We start from the raw sequence: 26,038 nt of genomic DNA on the forward strand, positions 1-26,038 counted from the left end.
AGACTTCTCTCTTCACTTGCTAACTAGATTTCATGCACATTAATCTCAAAGCGTGGTGTCACAGTTGTCTCAATATATCGATAGATTTTTCCTTTACATCCTAATTTTGTATTTTCCATATTAGCTGAGCTACTTCACAATCTTCCCACCTTTCCCCAGGCACCTTTCACTGACCTAGAACACTAAGTGTCGTCCTGCCTGTAGCCTCACAGATTGAGTTTACCCAAATAAGTCAACTTCTGTCTGAGTCAAAGTTGCTCTGCTTGCTTTAGGGCTGCAGTCATTACCTGTCTGTCTTTGTCTCCCCCTCTTTCCCCCTCCTCCCCCATCCTCAACCCTTTAGGTGGTGCGTTTGAAGTGAGGCAGCACTCATTCTTCACAGAGGTGAATTGGAACAGCCTGTTGAGACAGAAGGCAGAGTTCATTCCTCACCTGGAGTCTGAGGAAGACACCAGTTATTTTGACAGTAAGTCCGCTGCCGGGGACTCCAGGCACAGACCACAGGTCACTTTGAGTTAAGGAAAATTGTATTCATCAAAACAGCCCAGGGTCCTCTGAGTCATCACCATCGTTGTCACAACACCCTCCGCCCACATGTTACCATGACTGCTAATGTGGAAGAGTTTGCAGCTTTTAATGTAGATTGATTTCTCAGCACACATGGATTTCTTTTGTCTCATATGGGCTAATATCAGTAGCTGATAATCTGAGAACAGAGAGAAAATTAATGCCACCGTTCACTGAATATTTGCCGGATGTAAAGCTACAATATCTTGTCACCTTTCCACCAGCCCGATCTGAGCGCTACCATCATGTGCATTCATACGATGAGGACGACACCAATGACGACGAGCCCGTGGAGATACATCGCTTCTCATCCTGCTCCCCTCGCTTCAGCAAGGTCAGACTGCAAAGTCAGATTAAAGTTTGCCTCCTGCTTCTCTTTTTTTCTTCAGGTCTGAAGTGTTTAAAATGATAATGGTTATTTTACAGTCCACAAAATACAGTCTGTCTTTATTGTGTGGGACTGCAGGTGTACAGCAGTATGGAGCAGCTGTCCCAGCTGGAGCATAAAGTCCCTGGCGTGACTCTACGGGAGCACAAGGTCCCCAGGGAGGATCGAGTGGCCAAGAGAGAAAGTCTGGGGAGCCTCACCCTCAGGGACAAGAGCTGGAGGACTGGATCGCCTGAGATGTGAGTGCAGCCGTCCACGTAAAATAGTGAAGAATTAAATGTTCATGGTCAAATAAAGTTAGAGGGTTTGTTTAAGGGATACGTGACCAAACAACACAATGAAAGACAGGTTTTTTTTGTCTATCTGGCCAGAAAGTCTTCGTGTGTTCAATATAAAAAAACGAGACTCATCAAGTATAACTTCACACCAAAGTACACCTGCTTTGCTTTTTCAGGAAGCGCTTATCCTGCTCTGAGTCCTCCTTTATGGAGAGTGACTCCAGCCCACCGTCTGGAGCCCGAAGACGCTTCTCCGCCCTTATGGACACACACCGCCTGGCCTCCCCCCTGGAGGTCGACTCTGAGCTGCCTGTCCCCAGCAGGCAGCCTGCGGTGAAGGCCAGAGGGACGTCCCTGGAAGGAGCCATGGCTGCCATCGCCTCTCAAGGGGATCTGAAAACACTCCTTAAAGACAGCAACGGGGTCGCAGCTGGAGGTGAGAAGGGATGAGGAAGCATGATGTCACTTGTCTTGTGACCCTAAACCTGTATTTGATCATAATTTATGACAAGACTGTAATTTACTGTTGGATTTCATGTCACAGACAAGCTGTTGAGACCTGCTGATGCATCGTTGCCTCTACCAGGCACTGCTTCTGTTCTGGGGCTTCCAGACCCACAGGGGCCCCGCGGGGCCACCACTGACCTGGTGCTGCGGAGGGTTCGCCACCAGCAGCTCTCAGCTGAAGGAGAGAAACGCAGCTCACGGCCAGGATCCAAAGTTATTAAATCTGCTTCTGCTACTGCTCTGTCTGTCATCATTCCTGCAGGTGAACATGCTGGTTATTTTACATCAGCAAATAAAGTGTAAAAAACATATTTAAAATGTAACGCTGTGATGTAACCTGAGCTTCATCCCTCTCTCCTCAGTGGAGCAACACGTTGCCTCCCCGCTGGCAAGCCCCATGTCTCCTCGCTCCCTCTCGTCCAACCCTTCGTCGCGTGACTCTTCTCCCAGCAGAGACTACTCTCCCATGGTCAACGTCCTGCATTCTCCAATCACCATCCACCGCTCGGGGAAGAAGTACGGCTTCACTCTGCGAGCCATCAGAGTCTACATGGGGGACAGTGATGTTTACAGTGTACATCACATTGTCTGGGTGAGAAAGCAGAGCTGATAATAATCTCTTTTATACAGCAAATTTCATACATACAAACCAGCTCAATATGCTTCAAATCAGGTTGTAGAAAAACATCTGAAACATGTAGAATAACAGACAGAAACATTAAAATATGTTAAATTGTGTTCATTTTTTCCTTTTGGCTCCCATCAGAGCTTTAACATGCAGATAAACAGCTTTGTGTCAACACCTAAATCTGTTTAATTGAGTCCTTTGTTCTAATCACAGCATGTGGAGGAAGGCGGTCCCGCCCAGGAAGCTGGACTTAACGCTGGTGACCTCATCACTCATGTAAATGGGGAGTCAGTCCACGGTTTGGTTCATACAGAGGTGGTGGAGCTCATCCTGAAGGTGAGCACAACCTAACATACATGTTAAGATTTTTATAAGATGGCTGAAATAGAATTTCTCTATAAATGATTTGATTCATATAAATATATGTTTATAATCTACAGAGTGGAAACAAGGTGACAGTTACAACGACTCCATTTGAGAACACCTCTATAAAAGTGGGTCCCGCCCGCAAGTCCAGCTATAAATCCAAGATGGCACGACGCAGCAAGAGAGCCGGAGCCAAGGAGGGACAGGAGTGCGTTACTGCAAAATAAATGCATTTCATCACAAGAATACAGAATCTTAAATGTTTTATTCTCACCATATTATTACTTTGTCTTTTCAGGAAGAAGCGCAGCTCCCTGTTCAGGAAAATCACCAAGCAGTCCAACCTGCTCCACACCAGCCGGAGCCTCTCCTCTTTAAATCGCTCTCTTTCATCTGGTGACAGTCTCCCAGGCTCCCCCACCCACAGCCTCTCCGCCCGCTCACCCACTCAGAGTTACCGCTCCGCTCTGACTGAGTCCCCCTACCTGGGTTAGTATGTAGGGCCTGGAATATACATGTGTCTGTTTTTATGTGGTTTAACTGTCTGCTAGGCCTTAAAACAACTTAATACAGATAATATATTTAAAAGAACACAAAACTGAGGATATTTTATCTTCTGTGTGTATTTGATGTTTTGCTTTTAAATCATAACTTAAAAGAAAGTTTCTGACAACTGGTAGCTCTGTGGATCAGTGTTTTTTCATGAGCGTGTAGCAGTGCACTTCCCATCATGCTGTTGCTTTGACAATATTCTGATGATCAACATTTGGTGGCAGCAATGGGCCAACAAATGTAGCAACACACCAACAAATACAGTGAGGAAGAAGAAGACTGCTAGCACATACATGTGGATGTAAACATGTAAACATTTGGCGCCAAAAAAAGCCTGTGGAAACACACTGAGAGGTTGCTACAAAACACCCACATTTAGAGCCTAATACGTTTGGAGCCTAAAAATCAACTGAAACGCAATGACCGGTCGCTACAAAACAAGCTAGTTTGGAGCCTAAAAAGCCAATGGAAACACACCAACAGGTGGCTACAAAATACTAACTTTTGGCGACTAAGGAGCCGATAGAAATACACTGACAGGTTGCTACAAAACCTCCACTTTGCAGCCTAAAAAGCCAATTGAAATGCAGTGATGGGTTGCTTCAAAATACCCTTATATAGAGCCTACAAAACAGAAGGAAACACACCAACCTGTAGCTACAAAACACCCATACCAGGAACCTAAAAAGCTAATGCAAACACACAGATGAGTTGCAACCAAACACCAACATCTGGTGCCTAAAAAGTCTATGAAAACACACCAACAGGTTGCTACAAAACACCCATGTTTGCAGCCTAATATGTTTGGAGCCAAAAAGCCAACTGAAACGCAGTGACGGGTCGCTACAAAACACCCTCATTTGGGGCCTAAAAAGCCGATGGAAACACACCAACAGGTGGCTACAAAATACTAACGTTTGGCGACTAAGGAGCTGATAGAAATACACTGACAGGTTGCTACAAAACCTCCACTTTGCAGCCTAAAAAGCCAATTGAAATGCAGTGACAGGTTGCTACAAAATACCCTTATATGGAACCTACAAAACAGAAGGAAACACACCAACCTGTAGCTACAAAACACCCATACCAAGAACCTAAAAAGCTAATGCAAACACACAGATGAGTTGCAACCAAACACCAACATCTGGTGCCTAAAAAGTCTATGGAAACACACCAACAGGTTGCTACAAAACACCCATGTTTGCAGCCTAATACGTTTAGAGCCTTAAAGCCAAATGAAACACACTGACAGGACGCTACAAAACAAACTAGTTTGGAGCCTAAAAAGCTGATGGAAGCACACCAACAGGTCGCTACAAAACACCAACGCCACCTTTCTCCAGCCCTGACACGGCACTGTGGAGATAGGTCCGGCCATGCGAGAGTTCATTACTTGGTTTCTAGGAGAGTATAAATATTTAAAAAGTATAACAAAGAGATTAAAACAGCAGATTTTACCATGAAATTTTTAATTCTTGATAGAACAGAAATACAGTGTTGACATAATGTGATTGTAATGTCTAAATCCTCTCCTCTCCTCAGGCACCTCCTCCCAGAGCAGCTCTCCAGCATCCAGCACTCCCAACTCCCCCGCAGCCTCTCACCACATGAGGCCCAGCTCCCTGCACGGCCTGTCCCCCAAACTCCACCGTCAGTACCGCTCTGCACGCTGCAAATCTGCCGGCAACATCCCTCTGTCCCCCCTGGCTCACACCCCCTCCCCCACCACCTCCTCTCCCCCGCCTCTCTCCGGCCACACAGTCGGGAGCTCCAACACCACACAGATGTTTCCCGCCAAGCTGCACTCCTCACCTCCTGTCGCCCGCCCTCGTCCCAAAAGTGCAGAGCCGCCCAGGTCCCCCCTGCTGCAGCGGGTGCAGTCGGCAGAAAAGCTAGGGGCTCCGATGCTGCCTTCCTCGTCTTCATCATCATCGTCACCCTCTCCTCTGACAGGCGGGGTGTCGTTACGCAAGCATAGCCTGGAGGTGTCGCACGGGGACTACAGGAGAGAGTCCTTCCACTGTGAGCACAGTCTGCAAAGTCTGCTGGAGATGGAAGGAGAGAACGGACCTGCTCCCCCGTCTCCTTCATCATCCTCCTCCCCCTCTCCCCCCATGGGAGGGGAGATTGGAGGCTTGAAGCCAGTACGGAAGCTGGGGAGGCAGGAGTCACCACTGAGCCGCGACACTCTGCTCACATCAAGAGAGAAGGATACCCAGACCACAGCGTCTGAGCTCAGCGGGTCGCAAACCCAGAGCCTCGTTACTAAAGCTGAGTCCAAGAGCGATGTTGTTGATAAGGCTTTATCCTCTGCTGAGGTTCTGAAGAATAACGTAAGTCCAGCTCTGGTTTCATCCACTACAGAGGCCAAGCCCAGCCCAGGGGACAAACCTCAGAAAGTAAGTACTTCAGCTTCTGAGGTGACTGTCTCCAAGAGTAAACTCAGTGAGAAAATCTCATCAAAGAGCCCGCAACAACAAGACGGTAAGCAGCAGGGTGCACAGACAGACAGCGCACCTGCAACTAAAGCTCAGGAGAAGATTGAGGAGAAGGTGAAAGGCACTGCAGTGACAGAGAAAGGAAGCGTACAGAAAGTATCTGCAGAGTCAAAGCCACGTAAAGGCGCAGAGACCGCAGAGAAAGGAGGCGTCGATAAAGCAACTGAGACGACCAAGGTCAAAGGACCGGCACCCCCGGTTCCCACCCAGGCTCAATCCCACGCTGCAGCTCATGCACCCGCTGCTGCCAGATCCAAAATCGAGAAAGTATCGCACAGTTACCGCGGGGCCAAGGAAGAGAGGGCACACCTGGAGGTCCTGGAAGAGAACCCCATGTCGCCCTCCTCTAACGCAGCCTCGCCCTGCTCGAGCAAGTCTCGCCCGATGTCTCCGGGGGATAAAGCCAGTTTCGTCACCCAGCTCACGAGCGTGGCCAAAACAGTGCTCGGGCCAATGAAGGTGGGGTCACAAGAGGCCGCCAAGGGTAAAGACACCTCCAAGTCAGGTGAGGAGAGGCGAGGAAACACAACAGGAAAACCAGAGGCTTCGTCCGGTGGCGGCCGACGGGGCGCTCCGACTGCAGCGGCTGGCACAGTCCACTCTGATAAAGGGAACAGTCGCAGCTCCAAGCATCACTCGTGATGAGAACGAGTCAGACTCTCCCATGTAATGCCTTTTACTGTAGCATCACACTGACATATCATGAATTAACATGACTGTTGAATGAAGGGGAGACGTAAATGCCTGAAGAAATAACACCAAATAGATGACAACGTGACATGTAGACACGCGAGATGTGAACATCCACCATGTTGGAATATGTGCACACATGGTATCATAATGTAGGCCCGTGTATGTACTGTATGTTCAATGTGTTGTATATAGGAGAAAAAAAATGCATATGTCTTAATGCATGTCCGACACTGTACATGGAAAATGAAAGAATATTTAAAAAGATGAGAAATATAAAGCAGACCTTAAGGTGGTGAACACTGTGAACAACTTATCAACAGGCAAACTGTGTGTAAACAAGCAGGTTTCTGTTATCAATGGGCATTACTTGCATTTCAGATCAGCTCCAGTGCCATCGTTCAGTTCACTTCAAATTGTACTTCCTGTGTTTTGGTTACTAAAAGAGTTCAGGCTCGTAAAAAGTCGTCAAGAATACAAACATACTGAAAACTGGACCAAGAGCCCAGTCGACAGAATAAATGCTGGCATTGTACGTTTCTGCAAGTCATACTTCATCCTTACATTTTTATGTTTTTATGTAGTGGAACTTTTGTTTCAACAACGTTTTGGCTAATGTTTGTTCAGGTTTAGGCACAAAAACCACTTGATTATGTTTAGATTATGGCTAAAAATAGCTTTGGCGGCACAATCCCAGCTGCACACGTGATGTCTTGTTAAGAAATACCTTGTCATGCCACAATCCCTGCAGGAAACACACCGACACGTTGTTACAAAACACCCATGTTTGGAGCCCATTAAATTTAAAGCCTAAAAAGCCAAATAAAACACAGCGACAGGTTGCTACAAAACACCCTTGTTTGGAGTGTTAAAAGCTGATGGGAACACACCGACAGTTAGCTACAAAACATCCACGTTTAAAGCCTTATACGTTTGGAGCTTAAAAAGCTAATGGAAACACACTGGCAGGTAATTTCAAAACATCCTTGTATTTCTTGCCTAAAAAGCCAAAGGAAACACACTGACCGGTCGCTACAAAACACCAACATTTGGAGCCTTAAAAGCCAACTGAAACACAGCAACAGGTCACTACAAAACACCCATGTTTGGTGCCAAAAAACCTGACTGAAACATACTGACAGGTTGCTACAAAACACCCATGTTTGGCGCCAAAAAAACGGATTGAAACACACTGACAGGTCGCTACAAGCACCCACATTTACGTTTGCAGCCTAAAAGCCAATTGAAACACAGCAACAGCCATAAAAACCAACAGAACACAGTGACAGGTTGCTACAAAACACCCATTTTTGGAGCCTAAAAAGCTGATGGAAACACAGCAAGAGGTTGCTACCAAACACTCAAACATTTGGAGCTTAAAGAACCAATGGAAACATAGCGAGAGGTTGCTACCAAACATCTTATAGAGCCTAAAAAGCCGAATGAAACACAGTAACAAGTTGCTACAAAACACCCTCGTTTGGAGCCTAAAAACTGATGGAAACACAGCGAGAGGTTGCTACCAAACACTCAAACATTTGGAGCTTAAAGAACCAATGGAAACACAGCAAGACGTTGCTACCAAACATCTCCTTATAGAGCCTAAAAAGCCAATTGAAACACAGTAACAGGTCGCTACAAAACACCCTCGTTTGGAGCCTAAAAGCTGATGGACACAGACTGATAGGTAGCTACAAAACACTCATGTTTAGAGCCTGAAAAGCCAATTGAAACACAGATGTAGGTCCCTACTAAACACCCTTGTTTGGACCCTAAAAAGCTAAATGAAAGACATTGACAAGTTGCTACAAAACACACAAACATTTGGTGACTGCAAAGCTGATGGACTCACACTGACAGTAGCTACAAAACACAGTTTGGAGCCCAATACACCGCTGGAAACACAGTATTGACTTGCTAAAACTTGTTTGTTGGTCTTGTGGAGTGGTCTGCAGCTTGGCAGGCGTATTACCGAGGTGTCATGCCATCCACCAGTTCATGTTGATATACATATGAAACCTATAAATATATTGATAGTTTGCAGAAACATACAGTGCCAACATTTCCTTCTGGTGACTGGGCTGCCAAAAGACCAAAATGCTTGCACTGATGGAATTCGGTGAATCAGCTGACGTGCTTCAGATCTGTTAAAGGGCTGAATCTGAGTGGAATAGAAAGAGGTAGATTAGACGAACATGCACAGGGACACTATGCAATGTGCTAATAATGCCACTTTTCTTTTGTTTGTTTGTTTTTGGTGTCCCCAGTTACCGAGTTTACATTGTGCTCCAGGCAGGAAGAGAAGACGGAGGAAAGCGTTGCAATAAGCCGAGCAAACACATTTTGTTTTAAATGTCGTCTCCACTGATCGTAGTGAAATGTGCAATTGTATAGTTAAGGCTGTTACGAGAAAACTTCACCTGCAGAATCACCATGTGTTGATCAGTTACTCTCCTTGTGCTACCTTGAATTCGTGAAGAAAACCTCTGCCTATGAGCTTAAGCAGAGTTCAAACGCATGCATGAGACTGAACTGACGTGTTTAAAATAGTAAGGTTTGCACGTGTTGCACGTGTTTGGGAAACACTGAGGATGTGACCGGATAAATGAGACTCGGATTGTACTGCATGAGTTTGATGAAAGAAACAGATGGTTTGATTTAGTTTTGCTGTTGTTAAACAGGATCTGTGTTCACTTCAGTTCATGCAAGAAAAAGAAAGTTTTCTTCAGGAATTCAAGGTATCATGCAGTGTTGGTTTTGTCTGCAATTTTTCATTTTTAAGTAATTCAAGCCATAACTAAATTAAAATTAGCTAAATTAAATCGGGCAGAGAGGTGGCGTAATGGTTAGCAAGAGGGTTCCTGGTTTGAACCCAGGGTGGGGGAGCCCTTCTGTGCAGAGTTTGCACGTTCTCCCCGTGTCAGCGTGGGTTTCTCCAGGTGCTCGGAAGTGTGCACCAAAACAACCAGGCTGAGACGTTCTTGAAGAGGTGGTCTCAGTCTGGTTACAAACAAACTCTGGTGCAGTTCGTTTGTGGTGAGAAGGTGTTCCGATGAGCAGCGCTAAAATCAACCTGCGTAGTTGTCCCTCCATTGTGACATTAGAAAGTGTCACATTTATCTTGCAAGTGTACTCTTCTTCAACGTTTGCTTTACTTCCTGGATTTTTCCCACATGGAAATTCTGACCAATCAAGAGCAGCTTTCTCACACAAGGCATTTGATCTGGTCCTCTTGTAAATGCTGCTGTGAGAACACCAACCAACTCTAGGCAATTATACAACTTTGGAACAAAATGAGTCCCTGATTCAGACCAAAGGAGACCACTCTAGGGCTGAAAGCACCTTAAATATTAGGCGATTAGGGCCTTGAATTTGGAGCTACGCCTCTGGCAGTGAGTCACAGATATACAAATGATCATTTTGCAGGTGAAGACTTCCTTTAAGTGAATTGTGTGGTGTGTTCAGAGTCCAGTGAGGAGACAGAGTGTGTAAAGAAACATAATGAAAGTCGCACTTATAGGAGAGTCGTCTAGAAACGCTCCTTCACTCACTCTTTTCTATTTATGCAGATGTATATTGTGTAATGTTTCGTGTGAAGGAAAGTGCCAGTCTTTTTATTTCTTTAGAGATGATGTGATTTTTCTTTTTAATTTTTTTTTTTGTTTGTTTACACTTCAATGTATAAAATTATGCAATCCAACAGTGCCCAGTTTCATAAATGGAGCACCCTTGTCAGTGACACAGTAGTAGACTCTACACAAAGGCAGGAGTAGATGTGCTGGTGAGGTCTGGTTTGTTTGTGTGTTACAAAGAAATGATGGCCATAGTTTTGGGAGGCTCAGACTTGTCTCAGACTGCCACCTTGTGGACGATGTCAGGTCATACCAAAAGTCCTGAGGCACAAAGAAAGAGGTGTACATTTCATACATTATTCTGATGCATCATTTCAGTCAGTTTACAGTCTGAGTTTAAAGTCTTTATTTAATCCATTAGGCTGTAGAGGACAGCGGACGTTAACCCAACCTTTGGATCTTTGTTTTTTGTGTGTGACGTGAAAAAATTGCACTTTATTTTGTGTCAAATATTTTTATTTACTGGTGTTATATATTTATTTGATAATTTTTCTATTTGTTCTATTTATTGAACTTTTTTAATTTATTTATTCGAGCATTTTTACGTCATCAGTCAGTGAATTTCTGCTTTACTACTGATGTTAGTGATTTATACATTTTACATTTAGTCTAAGAACCCGACCAAATCTGCGTGGCTCCCCTGTCGTGTGCGGCTCATCCCATGTGTCTGACGTTGTGATTATTGCTGTCATGTCCATCTTTGTCCAAGTGTTTGACTTTTCTTTTTTTACAGCGACAACTTTCTGACTGTTGTTGTCCTTTACATCGCTTCATATTAATTAACCACTGTTGTGAGAAAACCAATGCAAAAAAGCCTGTAGAGCAGAGATGTAATAAAATGCAGAGAAACTCCTCAATGTGTCTTTTATGTTGTTTGAGATAAAACAATGACATGATGGGTATAAACTGGTTCAGAATCAGCACCATTATGTTGCCACTTTACTTTTTTGGAAAACTTTTACTCAGACGTGTGGTCTCGAGTCACATGACTTGGACTTGAGTCAGACTTGAGGCACAAATTTGACTTTAGACTTGACTAAATCAAAAAAGACTCACAATTTGAATTGAACTTTAACACCAGTGACTCGTGACTTCACTTGGACTTGAACCTTTTGACTTAAAAATACTTGATACCTTCCTTCAAACTCAAAGATTAAAAAACATGTTTTAAAAAGTGTGATTCAATTAATTTCCCTTCATTGAATCATCATTAACACTTTTCATTCCCAGCAAGTTGACACTTGGCTCCCCAGATCCACTAACAGCATCCAATCAAGTTGCAGGAGAGAACCAAGAAGAAAATATACCAAAGATAATTTTGTTTGCATACAACAACCATGTGGTAATTTAAGTTTGCAAAATGTGTGGATTGAAAACTGCAGAAACTCAGTAACCACCAACTTTGTTTGACATTTGAAGTTGCACAAAGAGCAGACAGTGGTGTAAGGAAGTTACAACGGGCCCCAGTGCACATTACTGTGTACGTATTGTCTTGACAGAGACTCAACACTGAATGTACATATTACCCAGCAGTCATCACTGCCTATCTGATAAAAATGTCAAAGAAAGCAAGAAAATAATCATTGAAATTTACTGTTTTATGGTTTATTTATAGATTTTAAAGCTGATACAGAGAAAGCATATGATTTTATTTTAGATACCCACTGACTATTAAAAAATAAATAAATAAATAAAAAAATAAAAACCATGACACAGACTGGTTTGCACTTTTGAGGACATATATAACAAATGGCACCATTTTTAAATTAACAATAGTGTTTTTTAAAAATGATTTATCCTTGAATAAAGGTATGTTTCCAAGGTGGCAATCTAAATCATTTGCAAGGGCCCGCTCTCTCTAGGGGCCCCTCCACCCCTCTATATTTTTGCCTCTGCTTTAGAATAATATTAACACAGTTAACAGGCTGGTGCTAGTTAACACAAGCTTAACAGCTATGTAACTTTTTAACAAACAAACTTGTTTTAACAAACTTAAATTTGAAAAAAAGAAAATCATGATTTTTGTAAAATTACAAATATTCTGTCGCTAAAATGGCGGTACATTTGGTGACAAGTGCATTATGACTTGTTCAGGACTCGAAACTCAAAGTTTAGGACTTGGTTCTCTTCGGTGTGAACTTGGGACTTGAGTGCAAAGACTTGCAAGACAATGTAATAGTAGTAGTAGTAGTAGTTGTAGCAGTAGTGTTGTTTTTGATGCAGTAATGTGTTTAATGTTGCAGATCAATAAATAAAGTATTTGAATTTGTAATAATAATTCATAATTTATCAATTAATAATCTTAATCTGCAGAGTATCTACAGCTGTCAGGTAAATGTAAAGACTATATTAACCTCTAAAATGCGGCGGAATAAAAGTATAAAGCTGCAGAAAGTGTAAATACTCAGTGAATTCTTACAGTACCTGAACTTCCTGGAGGATTACCAGGCCTCGCTGTGATTGGTCCTCTCTTAACCAATCAGAGCGCAGCAGACACGTGACCAGTATAAACAGGAAGTGTCCCGCTGCTCCGGCCGTTGAGCGGTGAGCGGAGATTATTTGACACAAACCAAAGGAAAACAGCCGAGCAGCTTCAGACATGTTCACCTAATGACGTGTTTTTAATTAAAGACGAGAGGACGATGAACGAGTGAAGGTAACACACTCATTTCATGTTTTAATACGTTATTAAATCCTCGCAGTTTAGCTGCGAGCGGACGGACTGTGAAGTTGAAGCGCTGAAGTTAGAAATAGTTCGGTGACAGTTTCACCAAAACATTTTCACACCTCGAGTTATATTTAATTTGTAGTTTCTTATAATTGTGGTTGTCAAATGTTCAGTTTATGTTTTTGTACGACGTCACTGTCACGTAACTGCGTTGTAAACTAACTGATGTTTGTATTGGAGGGTTAGTGAGGGTGAACAGGGTCAGACTGGTTGTGACACACTGCACATAACACTTTGACAAACTATAACTAAGTATATTTACTCAAATATTGTACTTTTTTAAAGGTACTTTACTGGAGTGTTTCCATTTTATACTACTTCATACTCCTAACATTACTCCACCACATTTTAAAGGCAACTGTTGATCTTTTTACTCCACTACAATGTATCTGATGGCTTTAATTACTTTGCACATTTAGATTATTAAAACAATATATAAATGTACTAATGAATTAAGATATATTATTATGGGTTAAGCCTCCCAGCAGGATATAAAGTAGTTGATATTAGCATCACCTTTACCAGCTACAACATCAAAGTGTTATGGTGTTAATGCTTCAGTAATTATAGTCCAGTAATGTACATATACAGTGTCATGCAAAAGTTTGGGCATCCCTGGGCAAAATGTCAAAATACTGACTTAACTACTTTGTGTAATTAAGTAAGCAGAAGATCAACTGATCTCCAAAAGTTATAAAGTTATAGATGACACATTTCTTCAGTGTTTCAAGCAAGATTACTTTTTAATTTCAATCGTTTACAGTTTCTAAAATAACAAAAAAATGAAAAGGGCCTGAAGCAAAAGTTTGGGCACCCTGCATAAACACTTTTTGTATCCAGCTCAGAGTCTTTCAGTTCTTGTTTGGATGATTTTCTTCTAGCTCTGTGAGATTCTTGGGCCGTCTTCATGCACTGCTCTTTAAGGTCTATCCACTGTTTAGGATCATTGTCCTGTTGTGGAAGCCATCCTCTCTTCAGCTTCAGTTTTTGATGTGATGTTTGCTTCCAGAATTTGCTGGAATTTAACAGAATCCATTCTTCCCTCTACCTGTGAAATGTTCCTCATGCCACTGGCTGCAACACAAGTCCAAAGCATGATCCATCCTTCTGTTTTTTGCTCATTGCATACAAAAAGTTCTATTTTAACTTCATCGGTCCACAGGACTTGTTTCCAAAAAGCATCAGGCTTATTTCGATGTTCCTTTGCAAACTTCTGATGCTGAATTTTGTGGTGAGGACACAGGAAATGTTTTCTTCTGATGACTCTTCCATGAAGGTCATATTTGTACAGGTGTGGCAGCACAGTAGAACAGTGCACCACCACTCCAGAGTCTGATGAATCTTCCTGCAGGTCTTTTGCAGACAAACAGGACTTTTGATTTGTCTTTCTAACAATCCTACGAGCAGCTCTCTCACAAAATTTTCTTGATCTTCCAGACCCCAGCTTGACCTCCACAGTTCCTGTTAACTGCAATTTCTTCATGACATGACGAACTGAGGAAACAGCTCCCTGAAAACACTTTGCTGTCTTCTTATAGTCTTCATCAGTTATTTTAGTTTTCAGAGTGCTAGGCAGCTGTTTAGAGGAGCCCAAGGCTGCTGATTGTTGGGACAAGGTTTCAGGAGTCATAGTATTTACAAAGCTTTGAAATTTGCATCAGCTGGCCTTTCCTAATGATGACTGTGAACAAGCCAGAGCCTTAGAAAGCTAATTAAGGTCTGAGACACTGTTAAAAGTCATGTGAGAGTCAATGATAAAATGATAAGCTTATGAAGTTATTTAACTTCCGCATTTTTCAAGATGGAACCAGTGGTTCTCCGTCTGTTTGGATTGTGACAGCAACAAAAAAGACAGCAACAAAAAGAGTATTCAGCTCAACCCGAGCTGAAACTGTCTAATATTTTAATCTCTGCTGCACGTCACAAGCGTCCTGTATCTCCCCGACCATGTGATGTCTTAGAGGCAGCAGCTAGATGTGGTTGAACATGGAGCACCAGCAGCTAAATGAACATATCTGACATTCCTGGAGTCACAGGACGCAGTCACATGGTTTATCTTCACTTACAGTCATGGAGTATTATTGACTCTGCTGTTGTTAAAATTACCATCAGATCCAGGGGCAGATCTCGTCTGTTTGAAGACAAAAATAATATAAATATCTGCATATGGCTGCATCAGCCTTCAGGGTCTTGTGTCTGTGGAGGGATCACTGAACTCTGACCTGCAGCCCTTCACTGCATGTCATCCCCTCTTCTCCCTCCTTTACACTCAACCTGTCCTAGCTAATGAAAGCCATAAACATAACCTTAAAAAAGAAAAAACTAAATGAATAACTTAACTTTTTTAAGGTCATTCAGTCCTTCATTACACATCTTTGAATGAACACAAATGTAACTGCACAAATTTACGAAACAGCCTTTAAAATAACCGTCTTTCATATGAAGAAGATATTTTTAAAAAACTTCCTCAAAAGACTTTTTACTATATATAATACAAAATAATTCCCCCTCTAATATGTGTTTTATATTTCTGTGAAAACATCAACACATTTCTCCTTCAAACAGCTGATTTGTTCAAGTTTTTTGCCAAAAAGTACATTTAAACATATCCATCCATTTTCAACAGCTTATCCGAAGCAAAGCACCCCAGACGTCCCTCTCCTCAGCAACACTTTCCAGCTCCTCCTGGGGGACCCCAAGGTGTTCCCAGGCCAGATGAGATATGTAATCCTTCCAGTGGGGCCTCCTACCAGTGGGATGTGCCCTGAACACCTCTAACAGGAGGTACCCAGGAGGATCCTGATCAGACGCCTGAGCCACCTCAACTGACCCCTTTCGACGCGAAGGAGCAGCGGCTCTACTCCGAGCTCCCTCTGGATGTCGGAGCTCCTCACCCTATCTCTAAGGCTGAGCCCAGACACCCACAGAGGAAACTCATTTCGACCGCTTGTATCTGCGATCTTATTCTTTCAATCAGTACCCAGAGCTCATGACCATAGGTGAGGGTTGGGACGTAGATGGTCTAGTAAATCGAAAGCTTTGCCTTCTGGCTCAGCTCCCTGACAGTCCGGCGCAGCGCCTGTATCACTGCAGAAGCCGCACCAAACCACCGATCCATCTCATGCTCCATTCTACCCTCGCTCGAGAACAAGAGCCAGAGATTCTTGAACTCCTTAGCTTGAGGCAGTAACTCTCCCAATCCAGAGGGGGCAATCCACTTCCGACAGAGAACCATGGCCTCGGATTTGGAGGTGCTGACTCTCATCCTGACCACTTGACATTCGTCTGCAAACTGCCCCAGTGCATGCTGGAGATCATGGTGTGATGAACGGCGGCATATTTAAATATATCATAACATCATAATTTACCTTTGCCAAATGTTTAATTTATTGAAAAGAGCTTGAACGCATCGTAGTAGCTCGATGCAACCTCTGTCAGAAGTTGGTTCAGCCACCAGCTGCTAACAGCTAACAGCTAATGTTAACTAGCTCTTCTCTCTGTTTGTCCCAAATACGTTTTCTATCGTCCTCAGTGGATGTCGTCTTATTTGCTGATAGGCCGATTGCAGTCAACAGGCAAATATCAGCCGATACTGATGATTATTACACACAGATCTACCAGAAAGAGACAGACAACCACAAAAGATGCATAACAACTACAAAGAGATGCAAAAAAAGCCACCACAAAGTCTGCGTGTCTTGTTCCTGTGTTGGAGACGTGGTGGAGCCTTTTGCATATCTGTGCCCAGGAGCCCGTAGACTCATAATCCACCCGTGCTCCTGTCACATGTAATAATGTTGTGTAATGTTCCTTCTGTGTCTCCGTAGGCTGTTATGGAGATAAGGAGCAGGTCCTCTGGTCTTGATCACCGTCATGAATCCTAACCGCTCCTCATCTCGCCGTGAGGGTCAGTCTCCTGCAGATGACCTGATGGACGACTGGCTCCTCCTCTCCTCTGACTCTGTTGTGCCTCAGGACCTGGAAGTGAAGAGGGACGACCCGGAGACAGAGGACAGGGGACAGTTCAAGTCCAGGTTGATCTCAGCATGGAACAGCGTCAAATATGGTGAGTTTTACCGCTCTGACGTAGTGACTGTTTTATTTTGTTACCATGAGAACAGATCTGTCAGGTCTCTTCTGGTCTGTGAGATGAAACTGTTTCTCTTCTACTTTAATGTTTCAGGCTGGTCGTTGAAGCAGAAATCCAAATTCAAGAAGAGCTCTCCTGTCGTCATGTTTGGACAAAACCACGAGCTCAAGGATCACGGTGAGGCGCTCGCACCTCCTGAAACTGTCTCTTTCACGTGATCTAAAGTAAAGGGAAACTTTATTTGAAGCTGTGTCGCTGTTTCAGGGGACAGAGAGCGTTTCCGTCGTTCCTTCGCGTCTCTCCTGTGGTTGACGTACAGACGGGGTTTCCCTCCACTGGCAGGCGGCTCTCTGACCACCGACAGCGGCTGGGGTTGTATTTTACGGACTGGGCAGATGCTGCTGGCACGAGGCCTGCTCCTGCACCTGATGCCACCAGGTAACAACACATGAGTCGAGTTCAACAGCTGAGTAATGTCACAGAAAATCAGACACTGTTTATCTGTTGACACTTTTTCCTCCATCATGATTTATCTGCTGTTACTTTATCTTCACATCACTTTGAGGTTGGACCTGGTCTGTGAGCCAGCGTGCGGTCAAAGACGACATGGACCTGCTGGTGAGTCGCTCCACAGACAGTGCAGAGCATGGACAGGATGTAAAGGAGGGGCCTGTTAAGAGGAGTCGAAAACTGAGCCTGGGTTCCCTCCTGGACAGACCCATGGAGGCCACACACAGGAGGGTGGTATCATGGTTTGCAGACCGTCCCGGAGCTCCGTTTGGGATCCACCAGCTGGTGGAGTTGGGCAAAAGCTCAGGGAAGAAGGCCGGGGACTGGTACGGACCTTCCATTGCGGCTCATATCCTCCGGTGAGACCTGAAGTCATGACACGCCCGTCTGATTATCCTCACCAGCTTTTATCAAGAAGACGTAACATCCTGCAGTAAATTTCATTTCAGGAAAGCCGTGGCAGCGTCAGTGGACCTTCCTAATCTAGTGGTGTACGTTGCACAGGATTGCACCGGTGAGTCTTTTCTTTCATCAGTGTTTCTACTGCAGTGATGAGAAGACCAGCTCTTTAAGCTTGTTATGTTCTACTCTCTGAGCTGTTTCAGTCTCATAGATAAACAACTCTGTTATATGCCACAGTCATATAAAAGAGAAGCAATATAGCTGCCATGAAGTTGAGCATACCGTTAGTTCAGGCAGGACATGATGTCAAGCTCAGCTCACATCCCAGCTACATCAGCTGATCTCAAACAGGCCAATCAGCTGATGGAGTCAGCTGATAGATCACGTGATTCCTTTCTATGCAACCAATTGTTGAATCTCATTCAGGGCGCCCTATTTAAACTGCTCTGGCCTGCCTACTGTTGCTGCTTCCTCTGCAAGCTGCCTCCACCCCAGCTCCTCCTTTTCATGCTGTGTCTGACTTATCAACGTCATTTCTGTTTGTCATTGATGCTGCTCTGTTCTGTTCCCAGGGGTCTGCTGCTGCTCTCCCTGCTTTAGGCTTTCCATGTAGGCGCATGGAAGGGCAGGGAGGTGTGCTCTCTCTGCCTAAGGCTTTTTGTGTAGGCCTAGGAAAGGCAGAGGGGCCCCAGAACAGAGCCATATCACCTAGAGGTGTAATTTCATCTGGAGTATAACATGGCCTCACAAACCCTCTCTCTGTGTTGATCTCCAGCCCATTGTTTACAAGCCGGTCCGGCTGCGCGTTCATGTACGTTCATGTGAATTGCCGCCTCCTCCCTCCGTCCCTATAAAAGGCTACAGCCAGTGAACGATGGCAGCGCGTATTTTCGAAGCGAAATGGCAGAGAGCGGAACGAAACGTTCACCTGAAGACGACCAGGATCTGACATTACCTCTAAAGAAACAACGGTCGTTGGCGAAGAAGTTGTCAGATAAAGAAAGGGACAGAACCCCGATTAACATTGGCCTTGCATTTCCAAGGTGGAGAGCACTGCGAGAGCTAAAGGGGCTACAATCTGACTCGGCGCTAGCTCTTCTCCTGGACAGGTACAACATAAAGTCAAATGTCTGTTTTAATTAGTGTTACAGTAATGTTAGGCACATGTCGCTATGTCGATTCAATTAAATTTAATGTTACAATCGTAGCATGGGTTAATGTCCGGAGCTTGAGTTATTAGCGGCTCGGTCCCAGCAATGGGTCAGACGTTACAGTTGTGTTAGGTGAGTAGCCCGACAACCCAGCTAACATTTGCAATTAGCATTGTAAAATGTAGCCAGGTGAAAACATGGCTCTCACCCACAGAGAAGAGTAGGAATGTTAGCGTTAGCTCCCGGTGTTAGCACTAGCCGGGATCCATCGATGGCTCTCGCCGAGTCAGCTGCCACCGGCTACTGGAGTAACTTACAGCTATGGAGCGCTTCTACCAGCTCTTCTAGTCACTGAGCCTCGCCTCCATCTCAGCAAATATATTACATTTATTACAGGTACCATCATCATTGAAGTAGGCAGGGGAATAGCTAAACAGCAGAGACCGAGAGTGAGTGAAAGACATCGCTAACTGCTAAACTAAGTTTAGACGAGGCAAGTGGGGGGTGGGGGGGTGGAGAGCAGAGGTAGAGGGAGGAGTGGCTCATGACACACCTTGTTTTGGTCTACAAGCAGTGCACAACAGCAAACCTAGCGGTGAAACGATTTCGCTTTTTGCCCCTTTAAGTTTTGCAATTACAGTCCAGATCAGCTGACGTTCTTTAGCTCATTGGGTTGGCTTTATGCTACTGGGTTAGCTCGCTATACAAGACTGTGCAGTGGCTCTCACTTGCTGTTTGGCTCAAGAGTTGCACTGAATTCTGTCTCTTCAAGTTAACCTGGCTCTCACGCAGAACTGTGCATGTACCATACAGGAGCAGGATTTTGGATCCATTCCCACTCTCTTCTCTTTAAGAGTCAGTTAAAAAAGAAAGATTTTGTTTGTGAATCTAACCACTAATTTTCACAGTTTCTCCAGCTCCCCAAACGTCAACTTTCCCCTTTGGTTTTCCTTAGATACGCTATGTGCCAGACTCATCTATGTTGAAAGAAAACCAAAATTGTAGATTGTACTGGCCGACTGGCACCAAAATTTGGCACTGTTTTCCGTTTTGATGCCGGGTAGGGCCAAAATAATTCAGTCAGGCAGTGTTTGGAAACAAAGAAGTATTCCATAACAATGAAAAGAATGATTGAACCATGTGTTCATGTGTCTCTGTCTCTGTGTGTTCAGTCTACTTGGAGGACGTGAAGACGTTGTGTGAGCGTCCGCGCCCTCACTCCTGGAAGTCCGTCATCATCCTGGTTCCTGTGCGACTCGGAGGACAAGATCTCAATCCGTCCTACATCACCTGTGTCAAAGTATTTAAACTCACAGTCGCTCCAGTGTGTGTGTGTGTGTGTGTGTGTGTGTGTGTGTTCTGCTTTAACTGAGAGGTTAATGTGGAAACGTTTAACACCAGCAGCTCTCACAGTCAGCTCCTTGTCAGGGATCCAGGGAGTTTCCAGCTGAAGTAGAACAGCTGCACTATAATTTACTGCAAAGTAGCTCATTACAGTGTTTTAATCATGGGGTTCATTCTCCCTGTGTGCAGTGTGTAAAACATCAACGTCCCTCTGTGTCGGTTTCTCTGTAGTGTGTCCTGCTCGTACGACCTCATTCCTCTTTCTTTCCCACAGGAACTCTTGACGTTGCCGTGCTGCATCGGGATCATTGGAGGCAAACCCAAGCACTCTTTGTTCTTCGTCGGCTTCCAGGGTACATTCAGGACACTGAACATTATAATTATCCTGCTCAGCTGTTGGGTGTCACTTCTTCATGTTCTCTTTTCTTCCTCTGGCCATGCTGTGTTAAAGATGACAACCTGCTGTACTTGGACCCTCACTACTGCCAGCCCACGGTGGATACAGCAAAGGAGAACTTTCCCTTGGAGGTATGAGGAAGTACAAAGTCTCTTCTTCTTTTCGCTTTCGGTTTTGTTTCCTCCAGTGACCGCAGTGCTGCTCAGTCATGCAAACCAGCAGTTCTAAGTGTTTAACTTATAAACTATTAAAGTGTTTTATGATTAGATATTCTAGAAATAGTTTTTTCATTCAGTTGAGCTGTCAGGGTCAAATTCACAGAAGGATTGCGCACCTATTTTGGCAGCTAACGTGCACAAATAAGACAAAAGGAAACTGTAATTCTCAAAACACCTGCAGAAGGTGAAGTGCAGCTCTGACTGCGCTGCCAAGCAAACAGCGTCAGTGCTTCTGTGATATTTGCATGAACTTAATTAGATCATTTGCATACATCTGGCGCAAAGTTGTCTGCTGTCCATGCAAATGATCCTCACTGCAACAACAGTCAAATTTAAGAACAACAGTGCCAACAGTTATTAGCTGGTGGTTGCAGGAGCTACGCCTGTTACTTGCAGCTCCATGAATGTTTCGCCTGGCGCGACCTGGCTGGCGCACTTTGCACGGTTGAGTTTGGGATCCAGTTGAAGAACAATCTTCGTGTTTATTCATACCAGCATACACAGGTTAGATAAATGTCCATTTATTTTTTATCTTTCACAAACCGAACACACACAACTTTCAGCATTTTGCGCACTGTCCCGCGCCACAGCACTCAGAAACCTTTTGCCCTTGCTTGTGTGAAACACCTGACAGCAGCAGTGTTGTTCCTACCTTTATACACGTATGCTCCAAATATCAATACAGCGCCACCCAGTGTATATACATAGCAAATACAAAAATGTCTGCTAAGTGAAATGACATATTCAAATTCAAATCATGCCGTAGTCTTTACAGTCTGAGCGTGTGTATGTGAAAACACACTGTGTTATGAAATCCTAAAAACACAGTGCCTCTCTATCACGTTTAAATTCCTGCCTCAAGTTTTGAGGAACCTCCTCTTATTCCAGGGTCACACTACACTGTATCAGCCCGGTTACAGCCCGACACAGCGAAGTACAATGTCGGCTTGGATCTAAACAACAAAGAGTGTCGTTTCATGTCGTTGAAATTGTGGTTACTGTACTTACTGTTACTGTAATCTGAAGTATTCTCTGGCACAAGAATTTCCTTCGGGATAAATAAAGTCCGTTTGAGTTGAATCCAAGAAGAAGCCCTCTGTCTGATTAGCAGCATTTTTTTCTTTTGTTTTTGCTCGCAGTCGTTTCACTGTAAATATCCCAGGAAGATGGCTTTCTCCCGCATGGACCCCAGCTGCACCATCGGTTTCTACGCTAAAGGCCAGAAGGACTTTGAGTCACTGTGTGCAGCTGTTAAGCAGGTATGTGTTCAGGATATTTCAGTGTCTATTCATTCAACATTTGACTTGTTAAAGGGGAACTCTGATGTTTTTCAGCCTATTATTTGTGTCTAAGTGATGAATGAAGCAACAATTTTTTTTTAAAAATTGGTCCAATATTGACAGAGAGAGAGCTGCAACCAGCTCTGGTGTTTTTGCCGCAGCGTTTTGTACTCCTTGAGTTGAAGAAATTTCAACTCAGAGCAGAAAAAGCGCCCACATCATCTCCCAGGGTTCCTACACAAGTATGAAAAGTATGGAAATGAATTTGATCAATTTCCAGGTATTAAAAAGTATGGAAAATGAAAAATAAAGTATGGAAAAATATTTATGTTTCCAGGCTATTGCCACTGTTCTAAAATAGAAAATTAGGTATTTCCAAAAAGAATTTAATCAATCCGGTTCGCGTTTTATGCCGGGCCAAGCACAGTTTGTGTGAGAGCAAAGGTCTCAGAAAACATACCGCCCCTTTTACCTGATTGACAAGTGGTATGTCCAGTCCGCTGCCCCATGACCCTCCTCCAGCCCTCCAGGTATCAAGTTTCACTCCAACACTGCACCTTCGACAAGAAGACGAGTTTCACGTGGTTCACAATGGGTAGATGCAAGTTTTTGGATGGATGGCTTGACAATACCGTACATAAATACTGTTTGGCCAAGGATTCCCAATTCACACACAGAGCTAGATGCAAGCTTTGTGTGAAATCACTGACATCGCCAACATGGGGGAGAAGGCGATTCTGAGCCACATGAAAGGAAAAAACACCGACGTCTCGTTACTGCATCGCTTCCAGAGTCCCAACCTTTTTGCCTCAGCCCAGACATTGAACTTACCTGAGTTTTTATTTGCATGCCATTATGGTACTTGGCTACAGTCGCCTTTTAAGAATAATTAAATATGATGTGAAATATGATACACTGATATATTTACTCAGATGTCGCATATTCTCTGAAAAAAAAAAAAAAAACAAAACGCAGAGAAGTCTGGAAATTAGGGTATGGAAAAGTTTGGAATTTTGAAATTCCAAATGTGTAGGAACCCTGATCTCCACTTTTTCCCTATTGTCCAATCGGATGATTTGAGAGGCGGGTCTGGGTACATGAGACCATAAAAAAGAGGCTGGATCATGGGGAGTACCACCAGTTGGTCCAGGAGCTTCTCCTCCATCATGGACGTTTACAGGCAGATTTTAGGATGACTCAGGGGCAGTTTGACAACCTGCTGTCTATCATCAGGCCGTGTAGCTCTGGGTATCCAGCAACCACTACCACCAGTTTCTCCTCCATTGTAACTGTGAACTTGTTGTCGTGACCACCACAGAAGGCCCACCTCTCAAATCATCTGATTGGACAATGGGGAAAAAGAGATGACGGGAGGCACTTTGCCACTCTGAGTTGAGGAGTTCAGAGTGTTTTGGCAAAAACGCCAGGCACCTGGAGCGCAGAAACACAAGCAAAAAGCTTCATTCTCATTAAAACAGTTACAAAAAGCCGCCTCCAGCTGCTGAGACACTTTATGTGTGATCAGGGCCGTGGACTAGAAGCTGATGTCACTTTACAACAATGCTTTATTGAGTTAATGTCCTGTCTCCTGCAGGCTCTCTCCACGTCTACAGGGACGTACCCCATGTTCATATTTGCAGAAGGAAGAAGTCAGGAGGAAGAAACCAGCGCACCCACAAACAACGTCACCTACATCCAGAGGAAGGGTGAGCCGAGGAGAGTCGACACCAGCAACAGCCTGGACGAGTTTGTTCTGTTATGAGTGGTAGGTCAGCTCTGCCTCGAGGTGCCGACAGTGATCAAACATTAATCTTTATGTTTCACTGTGTGGCCTCTACTGAGCGTCCTCGTTAACCTCAAGGGAATAATGAAGCAGCCAGACATCAACGATGACACTACTATGATTTTATTACTGTTTTGTGCTCAACTGTATTTTTATTTATTGTTTTAAAAGAAAATTTAATTTTTATCGTTCAGTTGAAGGGCTTTTTAAGAATGAAGAATTTTTAGTTAGTATCTGAGGTCGTGTTCTTTTTCTACTCAATCTGTTATAAAACAGACAGAATAATAATAGTGAGTGGACAAACTTGAGGCGAGTGTTACTATGAGCTGCACAGTCAGTCTCTCAGTGTGTGATGTCATGTGACAGGATGTTCTGCCTTTGAATGGATTAGAAAAATTGGATTCCTGTTGACATGTGACTGAGAACATGACTTTACTGAGGAGGAGGAGGAGGAGGAGGAGGAGAAGGTCACGTGTTGTGAATGCACTCTGAACATAGTCTCATGGATTCTTTGTGCTGTTTTTTTATCTGAATAAACTCTTTATCAACAAGACCAAAAATAACTTGTGTTTCTGTGTCATGAGAGCACGCTCAGTGTGGTGAAGTGTCTCTGTTCAGCGTCTCTGCCTTCTCCCAGGAAGAGTCACAGCAACACGTCCAGCCGGATCCTGGTGTGGTGATGTCATCCAGGGGAGGGACGTCCTGAATGAGTGTTGAGGTGGACACACGGGTGGAGGAAGTATTCAGATTTCTACTTAAGTAAATGTACCACGACCACACTGTGTAAATACTCCACTACAAGTCAAGGTTCTGCAGCTGCGGTAAAATGTTCCCTGTCAGATGTTTCTGGATTACAATAGTGAACACTATTGTAATCCTAGTTCTTCTTCTAATTATTATTCTTCTTCCGAGGAAATCATACTTCCCACGGGTGAAAACTCACCAAACTTTGCACAAAGGTCCAGTCTCATGCCAGATATCCTCAGCTGTAAACTCAAGCCAGTAGTCCTGATGGTGGCGCTACAGCAAGCGTCTGAAGTTCAAAACTTTGAAAATCCATAACAAATCAACCATACGTGCTACAACTTCACAACTTTCATCAAACTGTAGCCCCAATACTGAAGAAACTTTGGTACATTTAAACCCATTAAAAATTATGAAGTTCATCACTGTTTTTTTCAAAAACTGTAAAACTTCTTAAACCTATCTCCTCCCACAATTTTTGCTCAATTGACACCAAATTTGCTACAGAACATCTTCAGACTGTCCTACACAAACTATGTTTCTCAGATTTTTGATTTATCAAAAATTGAGCCTACAGTGCATCAAAATGTTTGACTGTAAACGGTACTGTAAACATTCATTCATTCATCTTCTAACCGCTTCATCCTCTTGAGGGTCGCGGGGGGGCTGGAGCCTATCCCAGCTACATCGGGCGAGAGGCGGGGTTCACCCTGGACAGGTCACCAGACTATCACAGGGCTGACACATAGAGACAGACAACCATTCACACTCACATTCACACCTACGGACAATTTAGAGTCACCAAGTAACCTGCATGTCTTTGGACTGTGGGAGGAAGCTGGAGCACCTGGAGGAAACCCACGCTGACACAGGGAGAACATGCAAACTCTGCACAGAAGGGCTCGAACCAGGAACCGTCTTGCTGTGAAGCAAGAGTGCTAACCACTGCAGCACCATGCCGCCCTAAATGAATACAGCAAGAATAAAGAAAGACTGTATTATTTATTTATTTACTTATTCATGTATCTGTTATTCATTTCTTTACTCTTGTATTTTGTCATTTATTTCTCTGTGCATTTCCTCCTTCCTTAATATATCTATACATGATTTCATTTAATTATTTAGTGATACTTGGATAATTTTTTGTCCTCCATAACTGAGACCCAAGATTTTCACTGACAATGTTTCCTTCTGTGCTTGTTGTGCATATGATAATAAATAACTTAAAACTGTTACGGACAAAACAAACATTCTGAGTATGTCACCTTGACTTCTGGGAACATTT

At 43.8% G+C, this 26,038-nt stretch overlaps 2 protein-coding genes across 2 annotated transcripts in view; both read left to right on the forward strand.

Annotated features, from left to right (window-relative positions):
* LOC125879053 (microtubule-associated serine/threonine-protein kinase 1-like) overlaps positions 1-10,953 on the forward strand; it is a 39,345-nt gene extending 28,392 nt beyond the window's left edge. Inside the window, exons 17-26 of the mRNA XM_049560651.1 lie at positions 344-466; positions 792-901; positions 1,034-1,194; positions 1,410-1,669; positions 1,778-2,002; positions 2,103-2,332; positions 2,582-2,704; positions 2,809-2,942; positions 3,033-3,223; positions 4,829-10,953. Of these exons, the coding sequence (XP_049416608.1) occupies positions 344-466; positions 792-901; positions 1,034-1,194; positions 1,410-1,669; positions 1,778-2,002; positions 2,103-2,332; positions 2,582-2,704; positions 2,809-2,942; positions 3,033-3,223; positions 4,829-6,426 (3,155 nt within the window). The 3' untranslated portion in view covers positions 6,427-10,953. The remainder of the gene's footprint in view (positions 1-343; positions 467-791; positions 902-1,033; positions 1,195-1,409; positions 1,670-1,777; positions 2,003-2,102; positions 2,333-2,581; positions 2,705-2,808; positions 2,943-3,032; positions 3,224-4,828) is intronic.
* Positions 10,954-12,623: 1,670 nt separating this feature from the next.
* Positions 12,624-24,557, forward strand: LOC125879104 (cysteine protease atg4da-like). Its single transcript, XM_049560752.1, has 11 exons — positions 12,624-12,762; positions 16,662-16,900; positions 17,018-17,101; positions 17,189-17,362; positions 17,490-17,793; positions 17,884-17,948; positions 20,160-20,287; positions 20,606-20,684; positions 20,783-20,859; positions 22,086-22,205; positions 23,821-24,557. Exons 2-11 carry the CDS (start codon positions 16,708-16,710, stop codon positions 23,986-23,988), a joined length of 1,392 nt encoding a protein of 463 aa, XP_049416709.1. The 5' UTR covers positions 12,624-12,762; positions 16,662-16,707; the 3' UTR covers positions 23,989-24,557.
* The last annotated feature ends 1,481 nt before the right edge of the window (positions 24,558-26,038 follow it).

Source organism: Epinephelus fuscoguttatus, linkage group LG19 (genome assembly GCF_011397635.1).
Source record: "Epinephelus fuscoguttatus linkage group LG19, E.fuscoguttatus.final_Chr_v1".
NCBI classification, from domain to species: Eukaryota; Metazoa; Chordata; class Actinopteri; order Perciformes; family Serranidae; genus Epinephelus; species Epinephelus fuscoguttatus.